At 39.6% G+C, this 27843-nt stretch overlaps 1 protein-coding gene across 10 annotated transcripts in view; it reads right to left on the minus strand.

Annotated features, from left to right (window-relative positions):
- Positions 1 to 3132: 3132 nt before the first annotated feature.
- Positions 3133 to 27843, minus strand: part of LOC126416404 (START domain-containing protein 10-like) — a 139358-nt gene continuing 114647 nt past the window's right edge. For 9 of the 10 annotated variants that reach the window (XM_050084106.1, XM_050084108.1, XM_050084111.1 and 6 more), the window contains 2 exons: positions 26396 to 26518; positions 3133 to 5640 (listed from right to left, as the gene is read on the minus strand). In XM_050084106.1, the coding sequence (XP_049940063.1) occupies positions 5554 to 5640; positions 26396 to 26518 (210 nt within the window). In that variant the 3' untranslated portion in view covers positions 3133 to 5553. Of the gene's footprint in view, positions 5641 to 26071; positions 26114 to 26395; positions 26519 to 27843 lie in introns of all 10 variants that reach the window. The other variant, XM_050084103.1, reaches the window with a different exon arrangement.

Raw genomic sequence — 27843 nt, forward strand, 5'->3', positions numbered from 1 at the left:
TCTATAAACATGCTACCACACACTGCAGCACTAATTTTTCCCCCTCCAGTAATCCAATATCAGACAAAACTCATTATCAGCAACATATGGGTTTACAATGTTCTCAAGATACATTTTGTAAATTGAATTTGTCAATTTCCCAGATTTGGAGTAAGTGAAATAAATATATTCTAATGAGTCTGTTATAAGACTGGCCTCTTCTATACATTCAGGACCAAATTAATCTTCAGTTTCCTATAAACACAGGAAAACGGTGGGCAACAATTTTCCATATGCTATGATGCAATATTGTGTCATGCACAAACACATTATTTTATGTATACTACCAATTGCAGCAGTCTTACTCAGAATTATTTTCATAGAATGAGACTTAAAACTTTAATACTTTAGTAATCCAAGTCATTTGAGAAATTTGTCTATCTTGTTACAACTTCTGATATTAATTAATAGAGGGAAACATTCCACATGGGAAAAATATATCTAAAAACAAAGATGATGTGACTTACCAAACGAAAGCGCTGGCACATCGAAAGACACACAAAACACACACACACACACAAAATTCAAGCTTTCGCAACAAACTGTTGCCTCATCAGGAAAGAGGGAAGGAGAGGGAAAGACAAAAGGAAGTGGGTTTTAAGGGAGAGGGTAAGGAGTCATTCCAATCTCAGGAGTAAGGTCTTTCCGCTCCCGGGATTGGAATGACTCCTTACCCTCTCCATTAAAACCCACTTCCTTTCGTCTTTCCCTCTCCTTCCCTCTTTCCTGATGAGGCAACAGTTTGTTGCGAAAGCTTGATTTTGTGTGTATGTTTGTGTGTCTATCGACATGCCAGCGCTTTCGTTTGGTAAGTCACATCATCTTTGTTTTTAGATATATTGTTACAACTTCTTATTGACTTACTTACTTTAACCCTCCTATTGCTACCAAATTCAATGCAGAAAAAAATACAAAACTGCTGGATAAATCTGGGAATTGTACACACATTCTCCGCTCCCCAACCAGGTGCCCTGGTCACTATGCTAGCAAGGCTTTAGTTGAACAGTGTATACCTTGTGTGTACATAAGTGACAGTTACAATACTTTCTTTTCTTGATTTCCAGGAAAATATGCATTTGCGGACCCCCCTATATGTTGTCAAAAAAGGCTCAGTTTTTCAATTATCTATTGATTCCATCAATTTTGACACAATTACACATAATGTACTTTAAGGGTGGTTTTCTCAAACATGGAGGAGTGTTCAGACAAAATATCTTAGTCTTTCATTTTAAGTTGTACACAAGCAACATACCAAAATATGAAGCTGAATCAGTTGGCCTTTTCTGATGTCCTTCCCTTTATCAGTGTGTGTGAGGACTGAGCGGAGGTAGGTAAGGCAGTCATTGCATGAGGCTCCTACAAAGAAAACCTGTCTAATCTGTGCCATATTTAGTAAAAACATCATCAAAAATGTTTGATCCCTACAGAACATATTTAAAAAACCTTTCATCCCCTGGAAATAAGTAACATATTATCAGTATCAGTAATTCCTGCATAAATACAAGGGACACATTGTTATCGTAGCCGAGGTAACTGTTATTGACTGCTGCAGTTACACTTCAAAGTGACACAGGACACATTACACTATTTTTCAACAGTCACCTGGCCTCCAGTAAAACAAACCACTGGAGTGCTCTACCAATCATTAAATTACTTGACTATAGACACCCACTTATAGGTCACAAAGATGTTTGAGAATCACTGTGTGAATGTCCTCATTGTTGGAAACTCATTTTCCTCTTGCTTGTTCTTTCAGCTTGTGAAAAAAAATGGATATTGCATACTATAAGATCGAAACCTCCTGATCAGCAGCCTTCGTCAAACTGTTTGCACTATTTCACTATGGCTGGACATGATTTGCATTTGGTCTGTATACAGCCTGAATTTCAGAATGAATCTGTGTGCAATTTAGATGTTTTGTCCACAAGAATCATACCGTCCTGCATACTTCAACTTCGTAGTATGTTTCCAGTTGCTGCACCATTTCAATTGCACATCGTGATGCATCTGTTATTCGTACAGCAGCAGATTTGGGGAAGGGTCTTTCTTATATGAAAAAATGGATGATATACTGAAATAGAAAAGGCTTACCTTCCCATGTGGGTTTGATGTCGCATGCCTACCAGACTGCACTTGTACTATTCATTGTGAATAGGAAGCCGTACTTCTACTAATAACTCGTGCTACCGGCACATTCCACATGAGTCCAATCTGTTCATCATCAGACACTCAGTGCAGCAAGGTGTTGTCAAGTCAGAAGTGTACTTACAGTCTTGTGTCATGAGGCATGCTTCATAGGAAACAATTCATGAAGTTCTCAAGCATCTCACGACATGGGCTCTCATTTCCCATCCCTAATCTCTATTAACAAATTCTGACAGAAACCACATCTATGTCACTGTCCCTGAACTTGTATACCATCAGATGCATAGTCTGACAACCCGCAGTGTGTGTTTAGTGGGCTGTCCAAAAATTTATCTGACCTAAAATGTTCAAACTGCATAATGTCATGAAGAGAGAGAGAGAGAGAGAGAGAGAGAGAGAGAGAGAGAGAGAGAGAGAGAGAGAGAGTGTGTTTGCGAGTTTCAAAATAGATGACATAAGTGGCCATATCTTTTGATTGCACTGACTTAGAAGCTTTAACTTTTTGCACCACCAAGTGGCAATACACCTTAATATGTGACATACATTGCAACCTGATATGCCTACTCATTCCTGAGAAAAAGGATTTTTAACAACTGAACAGGCAGGCATGCAGGCAGACAACAAAGTAATCCTGTTTCGTTTCTACTGACTGACGTACTGAAACCTAAAAATGAAAGAAAAGATCATGAGTAACAATGACATTGGTAACTGATTTGTATCTGTTACGAGAGGAGACTTCGTATGTTTTCATAATTTCAGAATTGTGGAAAAAGACAAATTTAGGAGATCTGTTATAAAATGAAGGTAAAAAAGTGTTTTCCTAACATCAAACAGTTGATAAAAAGAAAGATAAGAATACTTTCAAGTACTGCTAAAAACTGGGAAGGAATCTATAATGAGCATTAGTTTACTTGAAAAATGACTGAAAACTTGATTTCTTATCTCCATGTTTATTTGTCATTATGTTTCAAACAAGAGCACAATTCAACAAGAAATTGTAAACCATACATGAATGATTGTTTCTTACTTCACATGAAATCTTGTTACAATCTTCACCAAAATCAATTTTACAATTATTTAACTTGAAGTTAATTCTATCTTTGATCAAGATAGCAGTTTCATCATACAACCTCTATCAATTAATTGAGAGAGGGCTAGGAGAGGGAGTGAGAATTACTTGCAACTGAAATGTTAATGTGATTTCACTTACTTAACTTGCAAGAATTAAAGAAATATACACTGCATTTAAATAACATCAGTTTCACTCACTACATATCTTCCTCTTTGCTTGGAGAACTTATTGTACAGATTAACTGTATTTTAAGATTATTTGGTCTTCACTTGCATTAGCAGAGCTCCAATGATTCTTTGTACATTGGTAGCAGATACTTATACTGTCCTAAATCCATACTAAAATCAGATAAAAATGATTTAAGGTGATATTTTATCTCATTAAATAAATAAGTACCTGAAGTAAGTAAGCTATACCTATGTGCTTCTCCTTAAGTTTTGTAATACATCCCTGAATAATAAGGAACTGTCTTGAATTACAAGTGTATCAGTACATTACAGCAGTAAATGTTGAAAGATGTATGCCAGAAGCGAAACAAAAACTTGAGATGTAAGAGAACGCCCCGCTCACCAGTACAAAAGCAGACACTTCTTTTCTTTCAAATATGCAAAACCTTGACTACAAACCATGAGAATGAGAGTTATGCCAATGGCATAATTTTTTATTTTTTATTTCTATAGTGACATGTAAAAAAGTTTCAGACAGTTTTAACCTTACTAATACGCATAACCTTCTTCCATCTTTGTCTGCACCCCTTCCTCTTCTACCAAGATTAATGAAGTATTCACTGAAATTTAACTTTTATATTTATTGCTCATGTTACAACTTCCATTCTCACCACAAGAACACTAATTATAGGCATTACTTATAAACAGCAGTATTCTCAGTTAAGTAACTTTATCACATTGCCACTGACGTGATGGCAAAATAAAAGAAATCAGAGGGCATGGAGTAGGAAGCATTTATCCATTACCATGACACACTTCGCCGTTATCTAAAAACAAGATGACAATTTTAACATATCTGTAACTTTTTTTTATAATTTGAGGCCTCCCTAGAAGACAAAACCAAAATAATACGTGATGGTAATAAATATAAGAAAATAGTAACAAATAATTAAATAATGACTTGTGGTAGGTAAGGCACAGCCCACTCTTCATCTGGTTCTGAACATTGGGAATGTTATCCTTTAAGTACATTTACAACCAGGAAAACCTGTTTGTTTATTTCCATATTTCAACAACACGAGTTCTCCAAATTTTAAGTCTTCATAACATCATTAACAACAACCAACTACACATAACATATTATCAAAAAATGTAGGTGACAATGCTTCATAACTATTGAAATATTACTTTCTCAGATCAGATAAAATATTCATACAATAATCTGTATTCACATAAATAACACAGTATATCACATCTGTCATGATTTGTACCATGTATACAAAATAAAGTACAACTTTTTAATCTTTTAATTATACATTACCATTTTAAATTGTAAAATGAGCTACAAATGTGCGTTTCACACAATTTCTCATAGAAAACAGACGAATAATGCAAGTTCAGTCTATACAGTCACAAAAAAAATCTTTAATTACTTCTGCTTCTCACTTGTAACATATATTCAGACATTTGCCTCAATTTCTTTGGTGAAAATAAAATGGAAAACACAGAGAAAAGAAAACAAACTTAAAATTACTGACGTGCTTTTCTTCACTAGGAACAGTGTAATTTAAATAACATTCTTAATATATATTTATAGGCAATATTACTGAACTTCAGATGCAATGCAAGAAACATGTCATCTGTAATAGATTTGGTGCAAGACTAGTCTGTTTGCTAAGTACTAAGCTACTTATTGAATAAAAATACTGTTAGCTCATTGCACATGTTGTGCATGTTTTTTGGCAATAGCTGATAAAAGAAGTAAAAATATTACTGCCCTAAAGTATACTTTATATAAGCTACAAATTTTATGGAAAAAAAGTAAAAATTTGCCAACAAAATCTACTTCTGACAATTCATCAATAGATAAAATGCCACTTACTTACAAAACTGCAATGCTGTGGTAGAAACAACGTAACAATGATATTACAATAGCACCAATTAACTCCTCAAGTACATTTGCAGCAACTGTCAACTGCCTTACAGAACGCACAAAAATGTGCAGGAAGAACAAATGTAATATTATTTATATCAATACTTTTGAAAAGGAAGAACATCTTCATTTTTCTTTGACGAATGTATAAAGTTCCTGTAAATTCTGTACTCTAACATCATAGTAAATGAGATCAACTAATGCTTTGAATGTAAGTCGCACTGCTCATCAAACGTGCATCCATCCTTATTTCTCACAGAAGCTTCCAATGTTGAAATGACACACTGAAAAACAGCAAATAAATCACACAAACACCATACAATAAATAAACAAATTAAATAAAATCTGCAATAGCAGAAAAATTTTGTCATTTAGAACTGTTAGCAAAGTTTCAAAAAGTTTAATGTAATAATGATGTGAACAGCTGAAAAACTAGACTCAGAAGGCACACAGCATGAAAAAAAAGCTACGACAGACATCAGTAATCATTCCCGCCCTGAAGTATAAGAGATTAGTCAGTAAGTACAACATTCATGTGACAGTGAGGAAAATAAGTTATCTTCTTGAACAAAATATTCAGTATTCATAATAAAACAAATCAGAAAGAACAGTCCAAGCAGTTACAACACCGTATTTGATAACCTATTAAAGCTTATCAACTTCTTTTAACAAGTGAGAGTTGTTTCTAAAGAGAATCATCATACAACATTTAATCTGTGAAACCTATGTTTCACTCACTGGCACATTTTTTCCTGAACTACATTAGCATATGCCCCAACCAAATATGGAATGGCATCCCTGCCACTATCTCTGAACACTCTGAAATGAAAAAGATACACATGGTTAGGTGATCTCTGTATATACAAATCTAACAGTAAGTCACTTGTTCAGTCTGTCTATATATGCAAATTAATCTCAGATTAGGTATACTAACTCAGGAAGAAGATTTTTATACATAATTTCTAAATATTTTGTACAAACTGTCTGAATTATGATGAATTAATTTTAAGTTGTGAAAACTATACCATTGTCACCTAGTGAACGGCCGCAGCGACTGGAGGGAACAGCAGGGCCTCGAGAACTCAGCAAGTGGGATCTAATTCACACCTGGTATGGTGGTCTAGCAATAGACCATGTGACTGCAAAGCAAAAAGATGGTGGGATCTAATTCTCAACGAGTCACTTTTTCCACTCTGCCTTTTAACCTAGCATTAACTTCAGACTGCCAGTTTCTGCTTCCCTCAGAATACCAGTCAAAATATGCACCTCTAATTCACTGCAAGTTCTTCAAACAATGGGCAGTGAGTCATTCAACTTTTAAGTATTGTAATAAATATGACAAATAACGAAAATATAACCACCTCATCTTCAGGCTTTTAGGTGAGACTTACAATTTGAAATAATGAAATATTTTTACCCAACTGTTTCCCTGTAATTGTTTGAAAACAATTCTCTATAGAAAAAACATGTGGATCTGAACTATGTGGTATTTTGTTTTTTGTGTTACAAGTAAAACATTTTCTGAAAAACTACTTCAGCAACTTTGCTCCATTTTCACACAGTATGCTTTTTCAGCAGCTCACTTGGTGACTACTTTCAGCTTTCTGCTGTCCTTGAATCAAACCTAGATGTGGACATGATTCTTTGTGTGGCATGGCGAAGAAGTCTACCATAAGCAGTCCACATCAAAGTACTGTGGCACTGAGTCTCAACGGTGCATAACAGTGTGTACTAACCTTCTAAAGATGAGCGCTGTAACATGAGCTGAAAATGCATATCATGAAGGGTTTTTCATTTACCTGTGCCACCTCAGCCAGCCTCCAATACATAATGAATCATACGTACACCTACGATTCACACACAATATTTACACTGGATGTAAACATATTACATTATGATGGGCTCCTATCATTGACATGATATGTCACCGCAAATGCCTCCATACAACTTTCCTACTGTGCACTACTTGGATTGTGTAAGTTATGTGAAAGTGATGATACAAAAAGCAGCGCAATGATTGCAGCAGAACTGATATATGACATGGCTGTTGTCACAGGTGGCCTGGCCTGTGATGGGGTAGGATATTTATGTGACAGGGCCGGAATAGTAAGTGCTAGGTGGGTGGGTGGATGGATTGGGCAGGTCTTGCACCTGGGTTTTCCCATACCCCCATGCCTCATACATTCCTTTTCTCTTATGTTTCTGTAAGCTTTTTACATATCTGCACATATTATTAAGTGGTTTCATGCATTTTTCATATTTTCACATACCTGTGTTGTTTTTGTGTTTCTTTATGTATCTCTTATGCATCTTTTCTGTTATACAGCTCCCCTCACAACCACCTAACACCTTCACTCGCGCAATTCTGCGTCGTCATTTCCGTTTCCCTTATGCCATCCCTGCCACAATATACCACTGCTCCATCTTTCAGCATCAATTCAGAAAAGTATCCCATTCTGTGGCTAAAACCAAGTCTCACATCCTATTCTGTAAATTTTGCTTAAACCATGGTATTCTCCCCTTTCCCAACAGCCTAAACATAAAATTGCTTCTTTGATCCTACTCCTCCTTTCACAATGACCTTTGCCTTTTCAGATTCTGCATGTCTCTGATCCTCACAAACCTGGCTCTGCAAAAACACATCTCCTTGGCACAGGCATACCAGGACCACCTCTGCTTCCTCTGCAAGATACTGCTATTATGCAATCCCTACTACATACAACACATCTCTGAAATTTAATCCCTTGCTCTCTATGGAGGAGTGTTCCAGACATCACCTCCATAAATTATCCAATGTGTTGACAACCTCCTGCCATCTTTGGGCACCACTATTCAACCCCTATCCTACCAACAGTGTTCCTCCTTGTTAATCCCTCATAGCACCCAAACGCTGCCCATCTGACCTCTCCAACTTGTCACGTCCCCCAAAGCTCCCTACCAACACTACTAAATTCAGAGCCAAAACACTGTTGCTGACCTCTCCAGCAAAGTCCTCAGCCCAACAGAAATTTAAGTTCTATCCAAAGGCCTCACATTTAGCCCTACACCCAAATTAAACCATACTGACTTGTCAAAGACCAACTCTCCTCCTGATCCCTGCAATGGAAACATTTCTTTGCCACCCATCCCTCCGATCAAAGCCAAACTAGTCACAACACTGAACCCTGCCTCTCTCAGTATATAACACCACCCAACCGTGATTCCTCCCCCCCCCCCCCCCCCCCCACACACACACACAAACTACACTCTGGTCACATTCCAGAAATTCCTTACCTCCAACCTTGCCTCGCCATCTTTCCCTAGTCTCTTCCTAAGAACAATAACCTTTCAATAGAAGAAAGGACAGCCATACACAACCATAACACAAATCCTGACCAATCATTGTACCTGCAGTCAGAGATTCTCCCACTTTCCCATACACCAACATCCCTCATGCCCTATTGAACACTACCTTTCCCAACATCCTTCAGACTTCAAATCCACTACTAATTCCTCATACACCTTTCTAACTGCATCTTAACACACAACTCTTTCTCCTTTGAAACCCTTAGTTGGTTCAGGTTCATAGATGATATTTTCATGATGTGAACTCAGGGCTTAGACATCCTATCCTCATTCCTTCACCTCAACACCTTCTCTCCCATCGTCCACACCTCATCCTCCTCATCTCATTGTGCCACCATCCTGGGCATTGACCTCCTGCTCTTTGACCACCAACAGTACCTGCATTTCGACCGTTATCATCCCTCCCACACCAAAAAATTCCCCCCATACATCATGTCCACTAGGAGCAGCCCATCTGCAGTGACAAGAACTCCCTTCCCCAGAACGCTGAAGGACTCACCAAGGCCTTCAAAGACAGACACTATGCCCCGGGCCTAGCCTGCAGACAGACATCCTGTGCCATTTCCCCACATACCCCAAAGCCTCCCACCACCTCCAAGAACAAGCTACAAAGGAGTGCCTCCTTTGTCACAAAATACAGGCCAATGCTGTATCAACTGGATCCCATCCTCTGTCACTGCTTTGATTACCTATATTGATGCCCTGAAACGAGGGGCATCCTACCCAAGATACCCTCCTAAAGTTGTGTTCTGTCGGCCCCACCCAACCTCCACAATATCCATAACATCCTTCACCGTCCCTATGGCATCCCCAATCCCAATCCCTTGCCACAGGGATCATATCCTTGTGGAAGGCCTAAGTGCAAGGTATGTCCAATCCAGGCCAGTCACAGACTTATCCTACCCTATTAAAAGCCAGGCCACCTGTGAAATCAGCCATTTTATATACCATCTCTGCTGAAATTACTGCACAGCTTTTTATATTGGTATGACTATGAAACAGCTGAACACAAAATGCTCAATTTCAGTGGCTGTTTCACAACCTGGGCCACCTTGAATCTCCCCTCCATCAACTTTTCTGAACTGTTACAACGCATACTCCACCACCGAAATTATTCCATTCTCAACCCCTGGTAACTACTGTCCCCGTACCCTCCATCCAACAGTTCTGCCCCTCTGTCCTATTACCTCCCACCTATTCACATCTCCTACCCTCATTGTATGCCACCCTCTGCCAACACATATGCCCGTCTTCCCCCTTCACTGTTCATCTCCTTCTCCACTCCCCTTCCCCCACCCACCTGTCACATCTCCCTGGCCCACAGCCTCTTGACGCTCAGCTTGGTGGCAGTCTTCTCACGCTGCCGTCTAGACCCTGCATGCTCCACCAGACAATGCCCTTCTCTCCCCCCACTCATACCCTGCTATCGCTTCCCCAGCCCCTCCAGATTGATGTTTTCATTCAACATGACAGTTGCATTCCAGTCCAAGCTGCCAGATATGGAGGTCGTGTGTGTGACGTGTGCTTCCTTATGTGAATGAGTGTGTGTGTTTTTTCTTTTCTGAAGAAGGCTTTGGCCGAAAGCTAAATGTGTAACAGTCTTTTGGTTGTACCCGTCTGCAACTCAACGTGTCATCTTTACAGTGAGTAGCAATCTACCCTTTTCCTTTTACTGTTGATATTTCAACCTGGAGTTTCCATTGTTTAAAATGGGGTTTACTGAGAATTACTCATGACACACACTACGTACTGCCAACACAGGAACAAGCCATATGCGAACTACAAGTTTCCAATTCCAAGAGTGGGAAAAGAACTTCAAGATGTCCCCTAAGGTGGAGAGGTATGACACTGTCAATTCCTTGCAGTCCACCATATGAATGACACTACATATGAGAAAGCTGTTTTACATTGTTGTTAAGCCTCTCACGTATGCCTCCAATGTGCCATAGTTCCTCATACAAAAGAAACTCTGCAGTCCATTGAAGAGTAGGATACAGTCAGCAATAGACACATTAATAAGATCACATTATATGAGCAAACAGCCTTTTTCACAAGTTACGCTAATTAATCATATATCTGCCATGTGTGTGACATTTTAAAAAGTGTGCGTGTAAAGGGGGTGCACTGGGGGAGGGGATTGGGGGGGGGTTTGCATGTGAGGGCACACCTGTGTGTGTGTGTGTGTGTGTGTGTGTGTGTGTGTGTGTGTGTGTGTGTGTGTGGGGGGGGGGGGGGGGGGGCATACAGTATAAAAGGAAAGAAAGAAAACCAAAGAAGACTAAAAATTAACAGTATGAAAATATTGCTTGAGAGGTCGTATATATATAAGGCAGCAATATCTTCATCAAACCAGACCACGATTTAAAATTTTTAGGTACAGTATCTTACAATAACATCAAGAAGCTTGCCATTGAGCTCAAATTGTGCATTACATCTATACATAAAGCAACCAATGAGGACACTGCGTTACAAGTTTTGCAGCTGTGAAAGACCAGAAGATCAAAACAAAGATGCGTTTCCAACTGTCAAAGTACAGATTGAGAATATAACACCAGGACAGACATGAAGAGGAAAATCTTCTAATGGTACCAGATGGAGAAATGGCGACAGTACAGACAATATTCTGCCAGGAAAAACAAGGTGGTAGAAGAGTCCACTACAAGAGCCCAGCATTCTCCCATTACTCGTTCACTGCCAGGAGTAATTGAACACAACCACACTTGATCTGAATGTTGGTACAGCTTTAAGACGACACAGTGCACTGAATGTTATACAACTAGATAACAAAAGTATTAAAATGGAAGCAGACTGAATAAATATGAGAAATTTATGAACTTAATGCCATATCTGCCTGGCCATCCTTTCCTCCACACACCAGGCAGACCATGTGAGCAGCCACTCCACCTGTAGGACATTGGTAAATGGCTTTTAACATCACCGAGCGAGGTGGCGCAGTGGTTAGACACTGGACTCGCATTCGGCAGGACGATGGTCCAATCCTGTGTCCGGCCATCCTGATTTAGGTTTTCCATGATTTCCCTAAATAACTCCAGGCAAATGCTGGGATGGTTCCTTTGAAAGGGCACGGCCGACTTCCTTCCCCATCCTTCCCTAATCCGATGAGACCGATGACCTCGCTGTCTGGTCTCCCTCCCCAAAACAACCCAACCCCTTCTAACATCTTGTACAGCCTGGACTGCTTAACACAGAGTTTAACATTGCCTCCACAGTGTCTAAGGGTGCCAACCTAGCCAACATGCTGTGTACCCGTCACAGCACAGAATGATGTTAGCAGGGAATCATTTCCCTACACCCGGTCACGTGCCCTCTCAGTGCCACCTGGATATCCATCTGCTCCCGCCTTTTTAGGTCACTGCCAGACTGTGAAAAGAGTGTTATTCCCTACACCTAAAGCCAGCAGTACAAGCAGTTCCATATAGCAGCATCAGCAGATCAGTTATAGCACTACCAGTTGGCAGTACTAACAGTCCCACATCAGTGTTAAACGCTGGTAGACCTGGCCCAGTCCTTAGCAAACTTCACCAGCAGTACGTCAGCCATCATACGCCGGCAGAACTGGCCCAGTAACGTCCCAGGTCTTCATGCCACTGCCTACCATGATTCTGGGGTGTGTCATGAGGGCACATCACTGACAACTTCACAGGAGAGATATTTCTGTTGCACGCAGCTGCGTGGATATTCATCCAAGGACATTATAACTGAGTTTTGTTTTGTCAGTAATGTTGTTCTTTCAAAAGTATCTTCAATCAGTCTTCAGTACGAAGATGCTTTACTGAGGACAACTCTGTGTCCATGGGTGTTGAAGTATATTGCTGTTGTTGCTGTCTTGTTTCCTCTCTTCTGCCAAACTTCAGTGGCAACAAGATAAAAGTGTGTTTTCACATTGTCGTCTCTCACAGTATTTATGTTTCAGTGCTATTTCGGTCTCATTTCTCTGTTTATTGATTTGTTTGCCAGAGTAAGTTCTGTTTTCACATTGTTCATCATGTGCTAATTAGTTTTGATGGGGCTCTTCTCCCAGTCAGAGGGCAGTATTCATCACACCAACATGTCTTCTGCCGGGATACAGTTGTAGTCTATGTGATGAGGTTCTCAGTAGTTAGCGTGTATCAGTGTGACTTCTCGTTCATGCTGCTGGTCTAAGTTGTTTTCAGTGCTCCAAAGTTCCAGTTTCTCATTCACTGGCAGTATTCTCACACACAGTTTGCATGTTCACGTGTATTATAATGTCTGTCTTTCATCAGAGCTGTTGTTACAGAGGGTAACTCAGCTCACTCACGTTTTTGCCACTATAGCAGCATATTGCGACGCAGCCACCACATCTGGGCTGTTTTTTTGTGTATTCAGCGGTCAGAAAGAGGACTGGCACTTGTACCATCAATAGTTGGAGTTACTTTTTATGTTGTATGGCATTGAACATACGCAGCACAGTGCTCATTTTCTTGCAGTGCGGGTGTCGAAATTTTTAATTTGTGTTGTCAGTTTTTCCTCAACTCATGCAAGGAGAACTTAGATTGTGATTTGTTGGTGGAACAGTTAAGTGTACATTTTCATTGTGTCAGTCAGCCAAGTAACATGTGTGCCATATCCTTAGTTGAAGTCGGACAGTCTTTCTCATAGTGTTCGAGTGAGCTTGTTCATGAGCAGAGTGCAAAGAAGGCATAATAAGTTTTTTGTGTGGCAAGCTGGCCATCCTTCAGTCAGGTTGTTTACAATGTTGTTGTCATGCCATGTGACACTCCATGTCTTGTTCTCAGAGTTCTGTGGCGGAAGTACCGTCACCCTCAGCCCAGCCAGTGTTGTGACACCTTCAGATGCCACCTGTCTCGTTGGTGGCATCTGTCCTGTTGGTACCAGCCTTGTCATGGCTGGCACTCCTGTCACGGCCAGCCCTAGTACCATTGCCAAGCCAGTGTGTGACAACATCAGCAATGTTGTCAGTCTCCTCATTACCAACCCCGTCATGACCAGCCTTAGTGTTGTCACCAAGCCTGTCTGCAAAGATGTCAGTCCAGACATCCTCAACCCTGTCCCACCTGGCCTTCCTGTCATTGCCAAGCCTCTGTGTGACGATACCAGTCTTATTTTCAGTTCGTCTGTTGCCGGGCCTTTTGCAGCTGGACCTAGTGTCATCGAGCATTCTGTCGCCTCCACTGCCAGCTGTCTCGTCTGTCCCTCCACTGCTGTCCCAGTCCCAGCTGTCCTCACCAGGTCTGCCTCTGATGACCTGTCAGGCTGGTCTTTGTGCCACTATTGGCACTGTTTTGCCCAGCCCACTTGCTGTCACCAGGCCTGTTGAAGCTGATGCCAGCTGTCTCATCAGTAAGTTCACATGCCAACCAGCTGCAGCCAATCCTCTCATTGTCAAAGCTGCCACCATCATCATCATTCCTGCGGCCAGCCCCATAGTTCCCACTGGTGTTGCCGCACGCTCTCCAGTTTTGGTCTCCGGCCCAGCCACTAGTCTCACCATTTGTGCTAGGACCCTTGATCCTGACGTGTATTCTGCCAGGCCCTGGGTAGTGCCTTCTTAGAAGTTTCATTGCAGTTCTCACCGACACCCAGCCCTTCCCCATTACTGCCTGTGCTGGAAGCCAGTCGCCATTCCCCTACACCAACATGGCATGTTTATCTCGTTGAGAGCATTTTCTTGTATTAATTAGTGGTTCACTTCAGCAGTTTCATGTGCCTGGCAGTGACATTTTTGCAAAATCTCCATAATATTATAGTGTTTTAAAAGCCATGGAACTTAGCCCCACGCTCAGCAATCTTGTCCATTCTCTCTTGCATTCTTCTTTAGTAGCTATGTACTTTCCAATGTCTTATACATGCATAGTGTTTCTGTTCTGTTCTTGTATTTTTCTGGTCAGTTCATGGACACATGTTTTCCTTTTGCTGGCTGTGCTGGGTATCATTTCAGTTCTCTGGACAGTTAGCTCTGGAAGTTGGCTACCTCCCGCTGAGGGTGCGGCTCGTCTTTATCTACATCTACATCTACATTTATACTCCGCAAGCCACCCAACGGTGTGTGGCGGAGGGCACTTTACGTGCCACTGTCATTACCTCTCATTCCGGTTCCAGTCGCGTATGGTTCGCGGGAAGAACGACTGCCGGAAAGCCTCTGTGCACGCTCGAATCTCTCTAATTTTACATTCGTGACCTCCTCGGGAGGTATAAGTAGGGGGAAGCAATATATTTGATACCTCATCCAGAAGCGCACCCTCTCGAAACCTGGACAGCAAGCTACACCGCAATGCAGAGCACCTCTCTTGCATAGACTGATACATGAGTTTGCTAAACAACTCCGTAACGCTATCACGCTTACCAAATAACCCTGTGACGAAATGCGCTGCTCTTCTTTGGATCTTCTCTTTCTCCTCCGTCAACCCGACCTGGTACGGATCCCACACTGATGAGCAATACTCAAGAATAGGTCGAACGAGTGTTTTGTAAGCCACCTCCTTTGTTGATGGACCACATTTTCTAAGGACTCTCCCAATGAATCTCAACCTGGTACACGCCTTAGCAACAATTAATTTTATATGATCATTCCACTTTAAATCATTCCACACGCATACTCCCAGATATTTTACAGAAGTAACTGCTACCAGTGTTTGTTCCGCTATCATATAACCACACAATAAAGGCTCCTTCTTTCTATGTATTCGCAATACGATACATGTCTATGTTACGGGTCAGTTGCCACTCAATGCACCAAGTGCCTATCCGCTGCATTTCACTACAATTTTCTAATGCTGCAACTTCTCTGTATACTACAGCATCATCCGCGAAAAGCTGCATGGAACTTCCGACACTATCTACTAGGTCATTTATATATATTGTGTAAAGCAATGGTCCCATAACACTCCCCTGTGGCATGCCAGAGGTTACTTTAATGTCTGTAGACGTCTCTCCATTGAGAACAACATGCTGTGTTCTGTTTGCTAAATCTCTTCAATCCAGCCACACAGCTGGTCTGATATTCCGTAGGCTCTTACTTTGTTTATCAGGCGACAGTGCAGAACTGTATGAAACGCCTTCCGAAAGTCAAGGAAAATAGCATCTACCTGGGAGCCCGTATCTAATATTTTCTGGGTCTCATGAACAAATAAAGCGAGTTGGGTCTCACACGATCGCTGTTTCCGGAATCCATGTTGATTCCTACAGATTAGATTCTGGGTTTCCAGAAACGACATGATATGTGAGCAAAAAACATGTTCTATAATTCTACAACAGATCGACGTCAGAGATATAGGTCTATAGTTTTGCACATCTGCTCGACAACCCTTCTTGAAGACTGGGACTACCTGTGCTCTTTTCCAATCATTTGGAACCTTCCGATCCTAAACAGATAAACCTTCCTTCCTTTTTTTATATTCCTATTTACTTCCATATTCAGGGATGCTGCAACGGCCTTATGATCACTGATTCCCTGATCTGCGCTTACAGAGTCGAAAAGTTCAGGTCTGTTTGTTATCAGTAGGTCCAAGATGTTACCTCCACGAGTCGGTCCTCTGTTAAATTGCTCGAGGTAATTTTTGGATAGTGCACTCATTATAATGTCACTCGAAGCTCTGTCCCTACCACCCATCCTAAACATCTGAGTGTCCCAGTCCATATCTGGTAAATTGAAATCTCTACCTAAAACAATACATGCTGAGAAAATTTATGTGAAATGCATTCCAGATTTTCTCTCAGTTGTTCTGCCACTAATGCTGCTGAGTAGGGAGGTCAGTAAAAGGAGCCAATTATTAACCTAGCTCGATTGTTGAGTATAACCTCCACCCATAATAATTCACAGGAACTATCCACTTCTACTTCACTACAGGATAAACTACTACTAACAGCGACAAACACGCCACCACCGGTTGCATGCAATCTATCCTTTCTAAACACCGTCTGTGCCTTTGTAAAAATTTTGGCAGAATTTATCTCTGGCTTAAGCCAGCTTTCTGTACCTATAACGATTTCAGCTTCGGTGCTTTCTATCAGTGCTTGAAGTTCCGGTACTTTACCAGTGCAGCTTCGACAGTTTACAATTACAATACCGATTGCTGCTTGGTCCCCGCATGTCCTGACTTTGCCTCGCACCCTTTGAGGCTGTTGCCCTTTCTGTACTTGCCCGAGGCCATCTAACCTAAAAAACCGTCCAGTCCACTCCACACAACCCCTGCTACCTGTGTAGCCGCCTGCTGCGTGTAGTGGACTCCTGACCTATCCAGTGGAACCCGAAACCCCACCACCCTATGGCGCAAATCGAGGGATGTTGTATCCGCCTGGTTGTCAATTTCTCCACACATCAGACAGGTCATGTAGTTGGCCAGTCTGTCAGGATGACACTGGTAAATGGCTTTCATCAACACCAAGACATTTCCTTGCATGGCCTGGGCTGTTTACCACAGTGTTACACATCACCTCCACAGCATCTGGGGACACCAACCTTGCTGACAAGCAGCACGCCTGTCACAGAAGAGAGCACTGTTAGCAGGGTACTATTTTGCTACGCCCAACCACGTGTCCTCGCAGTGTCACACGGATATCCATCTGTTCCAGACTACTTAGGCTACTGCCACACTGTGAGAAGAAATTTATGCATCTCAAGTCAGTAGTGCAAGCAGTTCTGTCTGGCCACATCTGCGATATAGTTCCAGTGTTATTTGCTGGCAGTACTACACTTTCATCTTGGCGCTACATGCCAGCAGACCCAGCCCAGTTCGTAGTGGTCTTCACCAGCAGTACGTCAGCTGATGTACATCAGCAGTACCGGTCCAACAATGTCCCAGATCTTCATGTCATTGCCTGCCACAACTCTGGGATGCATCATGTTGGCACATTACTGACAATGTTACATTACAGATATTTGTGTTGTATGCAGTTGGTTGGATTATTATATCTGAGTTTCCTTTTGTTAATAAAGTTATTCTTTTAAAAGAATCTTTGATCACTCCTTAGTAGAGGATACCTACCTTACTCACAAGCATATCACACTGAAATATAGCTTGTGGGTGGTACACTCCATATATTGATGGATTAGAAGAAATAGCAGCAGGACCATTTGTTCAAATGCGTGTGAAGTCCTAAGAGACCAAAGTGCTGAGGCCATCAATCCCTAGGGCCCGTTTGTCAAATTTGTCTTAATAGTTAGATAGAGGGAACAAATTATGGCTAAATCTAATCTCTGATTTACAAATGAAACAAATTATTTGAAGTCAATAAAGAAAACAAATTTCACATGAGTATACCAACATATTTTTATATCTTATTCCAATTTCTGGCTGTACCAATTCTTTAATTTCAAGGAAATAACAAGTTTTGTCATACAGCCACCAATAGATACAAATTAAAGATGGTGCTCTATATACAGTCTAAAGTAAAAACAATGTTTGGGGCACTGTTTTGACTTGAGATTATGTATGATTGTCTTCGACAGGTTTCCAAAAATGGCTGTACACTGAAAAATGTTAATTGGAATTAAATAGGTTAAAGGTGGGATATAGACCGAAACTGGAATTAATAAAATATTAGAATGACTTCTAAACTGTTGGAGAATCCCTTAAATGACTTTACCAGCCCTCCAGCACATATGGCTCAGATGAAAACAAACTAGTTTATTATTGATACATTCAGATCTTATACCACTTTAAATGGCTGACATGGGAAACTACATCAGTCTACTTTTAGGTCTTCAGCTCTTACAAGCAGGAGAATCCCCTGAATTATTTTCCCTTTTGAACTTACTTTTTCGTTGTTGTTGTTTTATTACTGACTATTCATTGACACCTCAGGATATATCCTATTAACTGATCCCTTCTTTTGGTCAAGTTCTGACATACATTTCTTTCCTTTCCCAATTTCATTTAGTACCACCTCATTAGTCATTTGATCTACCCATCCAATCTTCAGCTTTCTTCTGTAGCACAATGTTTCAAAAGCTTCTACCCTCTTTCTGTCTGAACTGTTGTATCACCCACGTTTCACTTCTGTAAAAGGCTACAGTCCAGATAAATATCCTCAGAAAAGGCTTCTAACACTTAAATTTATATTTGGTGTCAAAAAATTCCTCTATTTCATAAATGCTTTTCTTGTCATGCTTGCCCAAATAGTAAAACTCATCTACTACCTTTTCCAGTCTACTTCCCTCAGCATTGCCTAAATTAATTTGACTTCATTCTACAGTCTTGATTGTGATGATGATGATGATGATGATGATGATGATGATGATGATGATGATGTCCCATACTCCAAGGAGCGTAGGGGACGATGCGGGAGACCCGCACCGCCGTACTAGGCAAGGTCCTAGTGGAGGTCGTCTGGCATTGCCTTCCTCTGACCGTAATGGAGATGGATGATGATGATGATGATGATGATGATGATGATGATGCAGACGACACAACAACACCCAGTCAGCTCAAGGCAGGAAAAATCCCTGACCTCACCAGGAATCGAACTGCGGGAAGCAAGAACACTACCGCGAGACTACGAGCTGCAGACTCCACCGTCTTATGAGGCCGAAAATGAGTTTATGTCACAGTTTCCTTTAATACTACAGTCAAGTCACATGCAAAGCTTAAGAAAATTTTATTTAAACTGATATACACATGTACAAGACAATGCCATCTTATGATATAAAAGAGTTACAACTGTGCTTCTCTTCCGTAAATGATGAATTCTATGTGCCTATTCTTCCTGGCAAATTGGTTAATTACATCGTCAATAGGACAATCAATGTCAGGCTGAGTGTTCAACAGAGCTAAGCCATTAAGTCGATCCTCCTCCACTGTCGATCTCAGCCATGTCTTTGTATGTCACAATGTTGAAAAACTTCTTTCTACTGTAGCAATAGATGCAGGTAGACAAGCATATATTTTCTACAGTGTGTGCGAAGTAGGATAGTCAGATTTAGGACAAACACACAACGCTTGCATAACGGAATCACAATCATTAAGGGCGTTTATGCTCGTTTGCTTGTATTGAAGAATCTCCCCATTAGTTTTTTTTTAATCACAAAGAGTGATTCTTCTTCAAAGAACGGTAGTTCAGTTTATGTGCCAGATTATTACCGTCATGTTTCAGTAGTTGTGAGGGCAGAAGTATGTTAAATCTTAAATGATTAATATTTTCTTCACCAAACTGTTCTCTCATGTCAGTCGTAACGTGGTTCAGTGTTGGAATAAAAACAGTTCTTTTCCAATATGTCTTAACATCATCATAATGACTGCAGTTTTCCCTGTGTCTTTGTCTGCCTGTACAAGGAACACTCATCTCCACATCTAACTCTTCCATAAATGCCTTCACCTCTTCAACAATACGAGCAAAGTGGCGATCAGATTTAGCTCTCATCACGACGTCCATGCTACGGTCTTTTAAGATTTTGCTGACTGGATATGTTATGCTCATAATGTCACTCAGTTTAAACAGAGTGATAATAAAGGCACAATTAGAGAGAGCTCGAAGGAGAATATTGGCTTTAGTAGCCCTTGTTCTATCCCTCCAACACTGTATTTCTTTAAGAACTTTGCAAACTGTTCTGAGATCAGCTGCGAACTGAATAACATCATTATGTCGCTCAACCCATCTCATTTGACAAAGTGACTGCAGCAAATTGTTTTAGGTGACTCTTCAATGTTGCTTGCTAGATGCTGTAAAGAATGACACTACTTCTTCAATAGTACCAAACGAGTTTCTCACATTTGTAACTTTTCAACTGCGAGAGACAGCGAGGTTGAGCCGATGACTTTGACACTGTGCTACTTAGACATTGATAGCTTTCTTTTTTCTTGTAGCCACAGCTCTTTTCAGTTCTGACATATTAACTGAGCAACCATCACAGCCTACACCCACACAGTTCTCCAGTGACAGAGAAAGGCTTTCCATTCTCCTTACAATCGTAGTAGCTAATACTTCATCAGTATCACAAAATTCTTCATCTTGACTCTCTTGAGGTTCATCATCAATGTTTCCACTACAATGATTGTCTTTATGGATGTCAACAAAACTCAAAAATCTTTCGTGTAATTTGCCGTCATCATCAACATACCTTGCAGATAAACTCAGTTGGGCGATGTACGCCATGTCTGTAGTCTCATTGAAGATTAAGCTGTAATAATGGAATCTTCGATTTCCTCCAGTATTCTTGATAACATCACTGTTTCACAGCATGGAGTAAGTTCGTTACACATTGTTTTACTTATGTAACTGGCATTCGCTTTAGTGGTCTCAAGGTGATGTTTTAGTTGCAATTCTCTGGGGTCTCTGTTTTCTCTAATGCTTTCCATTCCCTGTATTGACAATTAATTTACAACCTCAAGTTCGCGATTGTCTCTTGTCACCAAAAATAATTTTGTATCTGTTGACGCTTCAATGTGGTACTTGAGCTTGTGATGAAACAGGCTGGGATAATTTTTACTTCCCCCCTTGTTTTGCCGTCTGCCTCCTTAAAATTCGTTTTTTCACTTTTCACTTTTAACCATTAACATACATGAATAGAATATGCATTTTCACAAAAGAGAAAGGTTGGCCCTTAGTCTTAAAGAATATAACACCAGATCTAATTTTGTGTTTAGTTTTACGTATATAATTGATTTTCTAATTTATTTTGACTATTCCTAGTTAGTATCTTTTGTTATAGGGTGAAATCAGTAATTGTTTTGTAATTTAAATTCTACTGTCGACGTAAATCAAATATAAATTCTGAACTAATCATAAACATTTGGAAGATGAAATACTAGTAATCTTAAAGTATCTATTTGGCTATATTCAAAAACATGTTAGCAAAGTCAGCCCTTAATTAATTTCAAAGTAATTACGAGTTTTGTCAAAATTATCATTTACACAATGATATTTGTTAATTTCGTGATTTAAACAAATAATTTGGCCTAACTCTTGCAGTAGAAGAAACTGTTAAAAAGAACCAATTATCAATGTATTCAGTTAATTTAATGAGTTAAGTTTTAATTGTAATTTCTGAAAATTAAACATCGAAAAATGTGTAGCTTCAGGGCCTATTATTGTGATGATATATAAAGGTCCGGTTTTTGGTCATGAGACAGTCAGTCCATGGCCGTGTTTCAGACGAGGAACCTGTGTTGGTAGAGCAACAACAATGCATCAGCTTAGCTGTGAAATAAGTGTTAAACCAATAGGCCGTGTGTTAAAGCAATGACAGTGTCTGCTCCATAAGTACCTGATTATTTCGAAAGAGCTGGGAATTATGTGGTTATGTTTCTACTGCTCGTAGATGTTCAACAGTAAACTATTGTAGCAGTACGCGGATGTTTGCCTGCTAACTATTAATGAGGCTTATGGGAAGTTAGAACAATCGTGCACTGGCCACATATAAGTGTATTATTAGGGGGAAATTAAAGTACTGCGAAACGCAACTATGCACCTGCTGGCTACATTATTTACAGTAGTCAGTGTTGGAATCCACAACCCATTATTGAGCCAGTGTAGCAACACAGTACGTTGATACTGAGGACAACAAAGAAGGCGAAAATTGTCACAAGCTGAGAGTGGGTCTCAAGGTCACCATCTTTACCAGTAAGTTTGGCAAACTTTGTTAGTGGTTCAGTCTCAAGCTTCTTGATGATAATGGATTTCTTTCTTCCAACCACTTTATTAGTCACAAAAAACTGAACAGTTAATGCAAAGAGGTCCCTTTTTAACTTGTGAGAACACCAGCCATGGATACTGTTCAAAGTGATTATTGTGCACTTGGTTCAAATGGTTCAAATGGCTCTGAGCACTATGCGACTTAACTTCTGAGGTCATCAGTCGCCTAGAACTTAGAACTAATTAAACCTAACTAACCTAAGCACATCACACACATCCCTACCCGAGGCAGGATTCGAACCTGTGACCATAGCGTTCACTCGGTTCCAGACTGCAGTGCCAAGAACCGCACAGCCACTCCGGCCGGCTATCGTGCACTTGTCTGCATTCAATCCATCCCCTCTTGTTGTGCTCGAAAGTAGGGAAGATCTAACCATTTTCAGGTTTCTTTGGAGCTGTGAGAAGCTTGTGTTTCCCTGATGATAATATATCCAAATAACTGCCAATATCAATGGGATTAAAGGAATCAATCGATGAACTTTGTTGTAGAAGTTTCAACAATGTGGTGGGCTCTGCCTGTACATCTGGTGGTGTTTTTGCAGCTGAATGGCGACTGGAATCTTCAGATGTTTCTACTCTTCTTTTTCTTATTATGTAACGATACATTTTATTATTTTGTTTGTTGTAGGTAGATTAGATGCCAATTATTCTCGAATAAACACTTTATTAGCACTGAAAAGTGCAACACTAGTACACTTAGCACTAAAACACACACAGTTACACTCTGCGTATTTCTAATATCACTAAGTGCAACACTTACTGAAGTCCGTTGTAATAGCTAATAATTGCAGTTGCTCAATTTTTATCACTTCCAAGACACCACAACAATTGCAGCTTTCAAATTGACTACCTGGCAGCGACTCTGCTTCCTTTATATATGTGGCTCAGTTGTTTCGAGAACATTCGCTGCCAGAATGTTCACATCCGACTTTTATAGAGTGTGAACAAATGCCTACTGTGGAACTGACAAGCCAATATGTACCTTACAATGTATAATATAAGGGCAAGTTTCCAATGACAACATCATCCGGCAATTTATGTGTAAGGAACTTTTATTGTAGATTCTGTTCCTTTCTAGTGCATTCGAGAGGGCCTGTATAGTAACAATGCGTTTTTAGGATAATTACAAATGTTGTAATAATATTTTTACTGAGAAATTACTGTGAATTACTATTATTAATACTTCACAATCAACTGATCACTCTCTCTCTTGACTAATCTTCTCACTTGCACATGTTACAATTAGGACTTTTTACTTAGTCATTCTTCAGTCTTAATATTTCTGCTTCTGAATGTAAAATACCTTCGTATTTGGTGAATAGTCCGTATTTATAACACTACGTATAGAAGGTTCTCAGTACAAGAAAACAGTAGAATATTTGTGACTTTTCTCGAACAACTGCCCGACGGAATTACGTATCGAGATCACTAGAATGGACGTAACTTTTCTCGTAGGTATGTGTTAGCTATCTGTGTGCCAGACAGAAAACACACAAAATATGACGACATGGACGTGGATGATACACAGGAAAGTACAACTACTCGATAACTCGATTCAGTCGAGTCGACTGACGAAAGAAAGAAACAAACAAATAGTGTGCGGGCTGACTGGCGGGGGTGGCGCAAGTGGCAATGCGGGCGGCCCTGCAAGGGGGAGCGGCGCATATGTGTATCCGCCACTGCCTTGAGATTGGATTAAATGAAGAATGACGAAATTCAGACGCATGCTGCTAGATTAGTTACCAGCAGGTTTAATCAACATGCAAGTATTATGGCAATGCTATGTTAACACAAATGGGAATCCCTGGAGGGAAGATGACGATCTTTTCACAGAAGACTATTGAGAAAGCTTAAACAACTGGCTTTGCAACAGACTGCAGAATGATTCTACAGCCACCCGACACATAACTTGCCTAAGGACCGCGAAGACAAGATAGCAGGAATCGGGGATCATACATAAGCACACAGAAAGTCATTTTTCCCTCACTCCATTTGCAAGTGGAACACAAAAGGGAATGGTTAGCTATAGTACAAGGTATGCTTTGCTGTGCAAATGCAGATGTAGACAAACTAACTATTTAGTAACTAAGGGTTAGCTTTATTATTAGAAGGAAGAGCTAACTTTGAAGTTAAAATTAGTTAGCAGAAAATAATTCAAAAGATATTTCAAACTGCTCAGGAATTTTAGGAGTTTTCAGTGGAAATTCTTATGAAATAGGATGTATATTCATTGAGATAGTTTGGAAGATTTGCTTATGTAGAATCAAGTATCAGATGTAACAACATACTTTACTAATGAACTGGATACATTACAAAATACAGTTGGCAGAAGTCAAAATTCTGTAATTACTGCCAAATGGAAATTTTTACACAAACTAAATGTCTAAAGTATTGCATGAAGCACAGGTTGTTTTAGTAAATACAAAACAGATCTAGTACATGTTCAAGCAACTACAAGGAAAATGATGAAAGAGGTTTGTGATACGGTGCATAATGTTATTTGTTTGCAAGTGAATCATGCAATAAGAATGGACATTGCTAGAAAAGCCTGCACAATAGCATATACTTCCCTTATTTTGCATAATGGAACTAAATATCCTTACCACTATGTTTATCAAAGAAAATATAATGACTAGTGCCACCGCTGTAAAGATAATGTTTATACAAATAAAATATATACAAGTTATATTCACACCCTTCTTTTACGGTTGCACACTGTTCTACTGATTTCCATACTGCCAATAAGCTTTACATAAAAATAAAAATAAAACTATACTTCAAATGCAAACATGGCAAAAGTTGAAGGATGGGGAGGTGAATCCTAGCTCAATACTCATGTGCAAAGTTCACTGTAAAATCAGCGAACACACCCAAAAAACTACAGTGGATCTGCAAGGTGTTTCACAGTTACATACGTTGTTGTAGAGGGAATTCAGTAGATTCACTTTTATATAGGAACTTGCCAGTATGTCCGGATACAGTCAGTTTTTGCATTAGAAAAAGCGTGGGGAAGGGTGTCCGATTCTTATGTTTCATACATAGCTCCCTTGTATGGTAGACTATCCCCATTAAGTGCTTGCACGATATTATCACATGATTTTTCTCTGTTTAATACCAGTCCAATTTGTAGTTTATTTCCTTGGCTATTCTGCTACACTGTATGGAGGAAGGTAGATAGGTCTCAGTAACCACACACTTAGTTGCCAATGTCTCCACAACTGACCCCTTAGTACACTTTATTTTGTGGTGCTACTTGGGACATATTGTTCAAAATACTCCCCTACAGTCATTTGGGTTGTGAGTGCAGCAGTAAAGATCCACAACACAAAAGGAAGTTTTAACGAAGTGCATCAGAACTTACCATGCAGAGACAATTTGTGAAATGAGCATGGCATTCTTAAATCAACATGATTTTGCACTTATCAACAACACAAATAACAATATTAATGCTTGGGTTAAGACCCTGCACTGATGTGTTTTTCTTGTTAACATGGAAATGCACTGTTTCCAGACATAAGTTTCTATGTGAATTATTATTTCCCTCTTTAAACACTAGAACTGTGAAATACCCTACATAGCTTTTGAAATCACAAGTTCTTCCTTCTTGGGCAACATTGAAAGAAATAACGGTGAAGCACAGGAGAGTGCATCACAAAGGCAGCAATGGAGAAAAATTTTTGAAATGCAAATGAGAAAAAACAACAATTGGTAACATTCACAGTCAGTGGTATTACTTGCCTGATCACTAAATAGTAATTATCATCAAAGTAGAGGCATCGACTGGAAGAGAGAGGGTGTGTATTACAATAAGTATATAAAAAGAAGACTTTTTTGCTTAAATTAATCTACAGTTAACTAAATATGCTGACATGAAGCTGATCACTACTTTGCAGTTGTTGAGTTGGTAAGTTGCTTGTACATTTTTTATCTGCGTTTCAAATGTTGCATCCACAACGAAACTGTAAGTCACTATTGACCAATGACAATTAGTTACATTTTTTGTTTTTATTTTTTACTGTGAACAGTAACTTCAGAACAAAAATTAATTATAAATCTACTTACATCCTGAATTGAAATTCTTGGACTTGTAATCTGCTCTGGAAAATGCCATGGTTTAAAATTTGGATTATTGAGTTTCTTCCAGTCAGCATAAGCTCTTGATGCTTTGTATAATTTTTTAACCATCTGCAGGTTAGAAAGAAATGAATATTTATGAACGGAATAATATTTTATATCTTATTTCACAATACATTTTTTTTGTTCTTACACTGGAATATATAGAACATCAGTATATAATTATTCTGTGGTCAGTTTGATTTATTTCTACCAACAGGTTGATTTTGGAGCCTAAGACGATATCTTCTGATGGTCACTAAATATTAACGTTTCACAAATTAAATATCTTCCTTTTTGAATTATGTATTGTGTTCTAGTTTGGGGCATTTTTCCAGAAAAATTAATACGTGGCATTTATTCATCATTTTACAAAAATTATGTTACTTACAGATGTTAATAATTACTCAACTGTTTCACATCATGCTTTATAAAAGTAATGTACTTTAGAATAGTTTCCTACCTGTGTGATGATGATGATGATGATGATGATGATGATGATGGTAGTAGTAGTAGTAGTAGTAGTAGTAGTAGTAATTTGCAAAATAAAGCCAAGTTTGTATCACTGGGAGTCACTGTCTGATAATTCTACATTGATGTTCATCAAACTTTACAAAGACATTAAATAATGAAAGAACATTGAGTGCAGTTTTAATGTGTACTTCACCAGGAAGAATGTAATGACATAAATACTAGCATGGAGCAGTAATAATGTGTGAAACAGATGGGATGATGCAGGTGACAAAAAATTTGGCACCACCTAAATGCTTAGAGATTTTCAGTTTGTAATAGATAGTAAGTTTTCATATTTCATCCATTAGAAATTAAATATTCCAGGCATAAGTAGTAAAGAATCATCTCAAAATTTAGATTAAGCTTTCTATAATGCAAGATTGGTCATTTGACAGGAACATGATGCTGGAAGGGTATACATGGTATGTTTAAAAAAGTAATGAAATGTATGGAGCTCAAAATGAGAGAGTATGTATTGTTCATGCCCATGCATTTATATACCCTCTTTCCCAATCAAGTCTCCAAGCTTTGTATTAATTTTTACATATAATATATGTCTGCTTGTGTCTGTATATGTGTGGATGGATATGTGTGTGTGTGCGAGTGTATACCCGTCCTTTTTTCCCCCTAAGGTATGTCTTTCCGCTCCCGGGATTGGAATGACTCCTTACCCTCTCCCTTAAAACCCACTTCCTTTCGTCTTTCCGTTTCCTTCCCTCTTTTCTGATGAAGCAACAGTTTGTTGCGAAAGCTTGAATTTTGTGTGTATGTATGTGTTTCTATCGACCTGCCAGCGCTTTCGTATGGTAAGTCACATCATCTTTGTTTTTAAATATATTTTTACATATAAAGTTTCATAAAGCTGTAGTCATTCCCATTAAAAG

This window comes from Schistocerca serialis, chromosome 8 (assembly GCF_023864345.2).
Source record: "Schistocerca serialis cubense isolate TAMUIC-IGC-003099 chromosome 8, iqSchSeri2.2, whole genome shotgun sequence".
NCBI lineage: Eukaryota > Metazoa > Arthropoda > Insecta > Orthoptera > Acrididae > Schistocerca > Schistocerca serialis.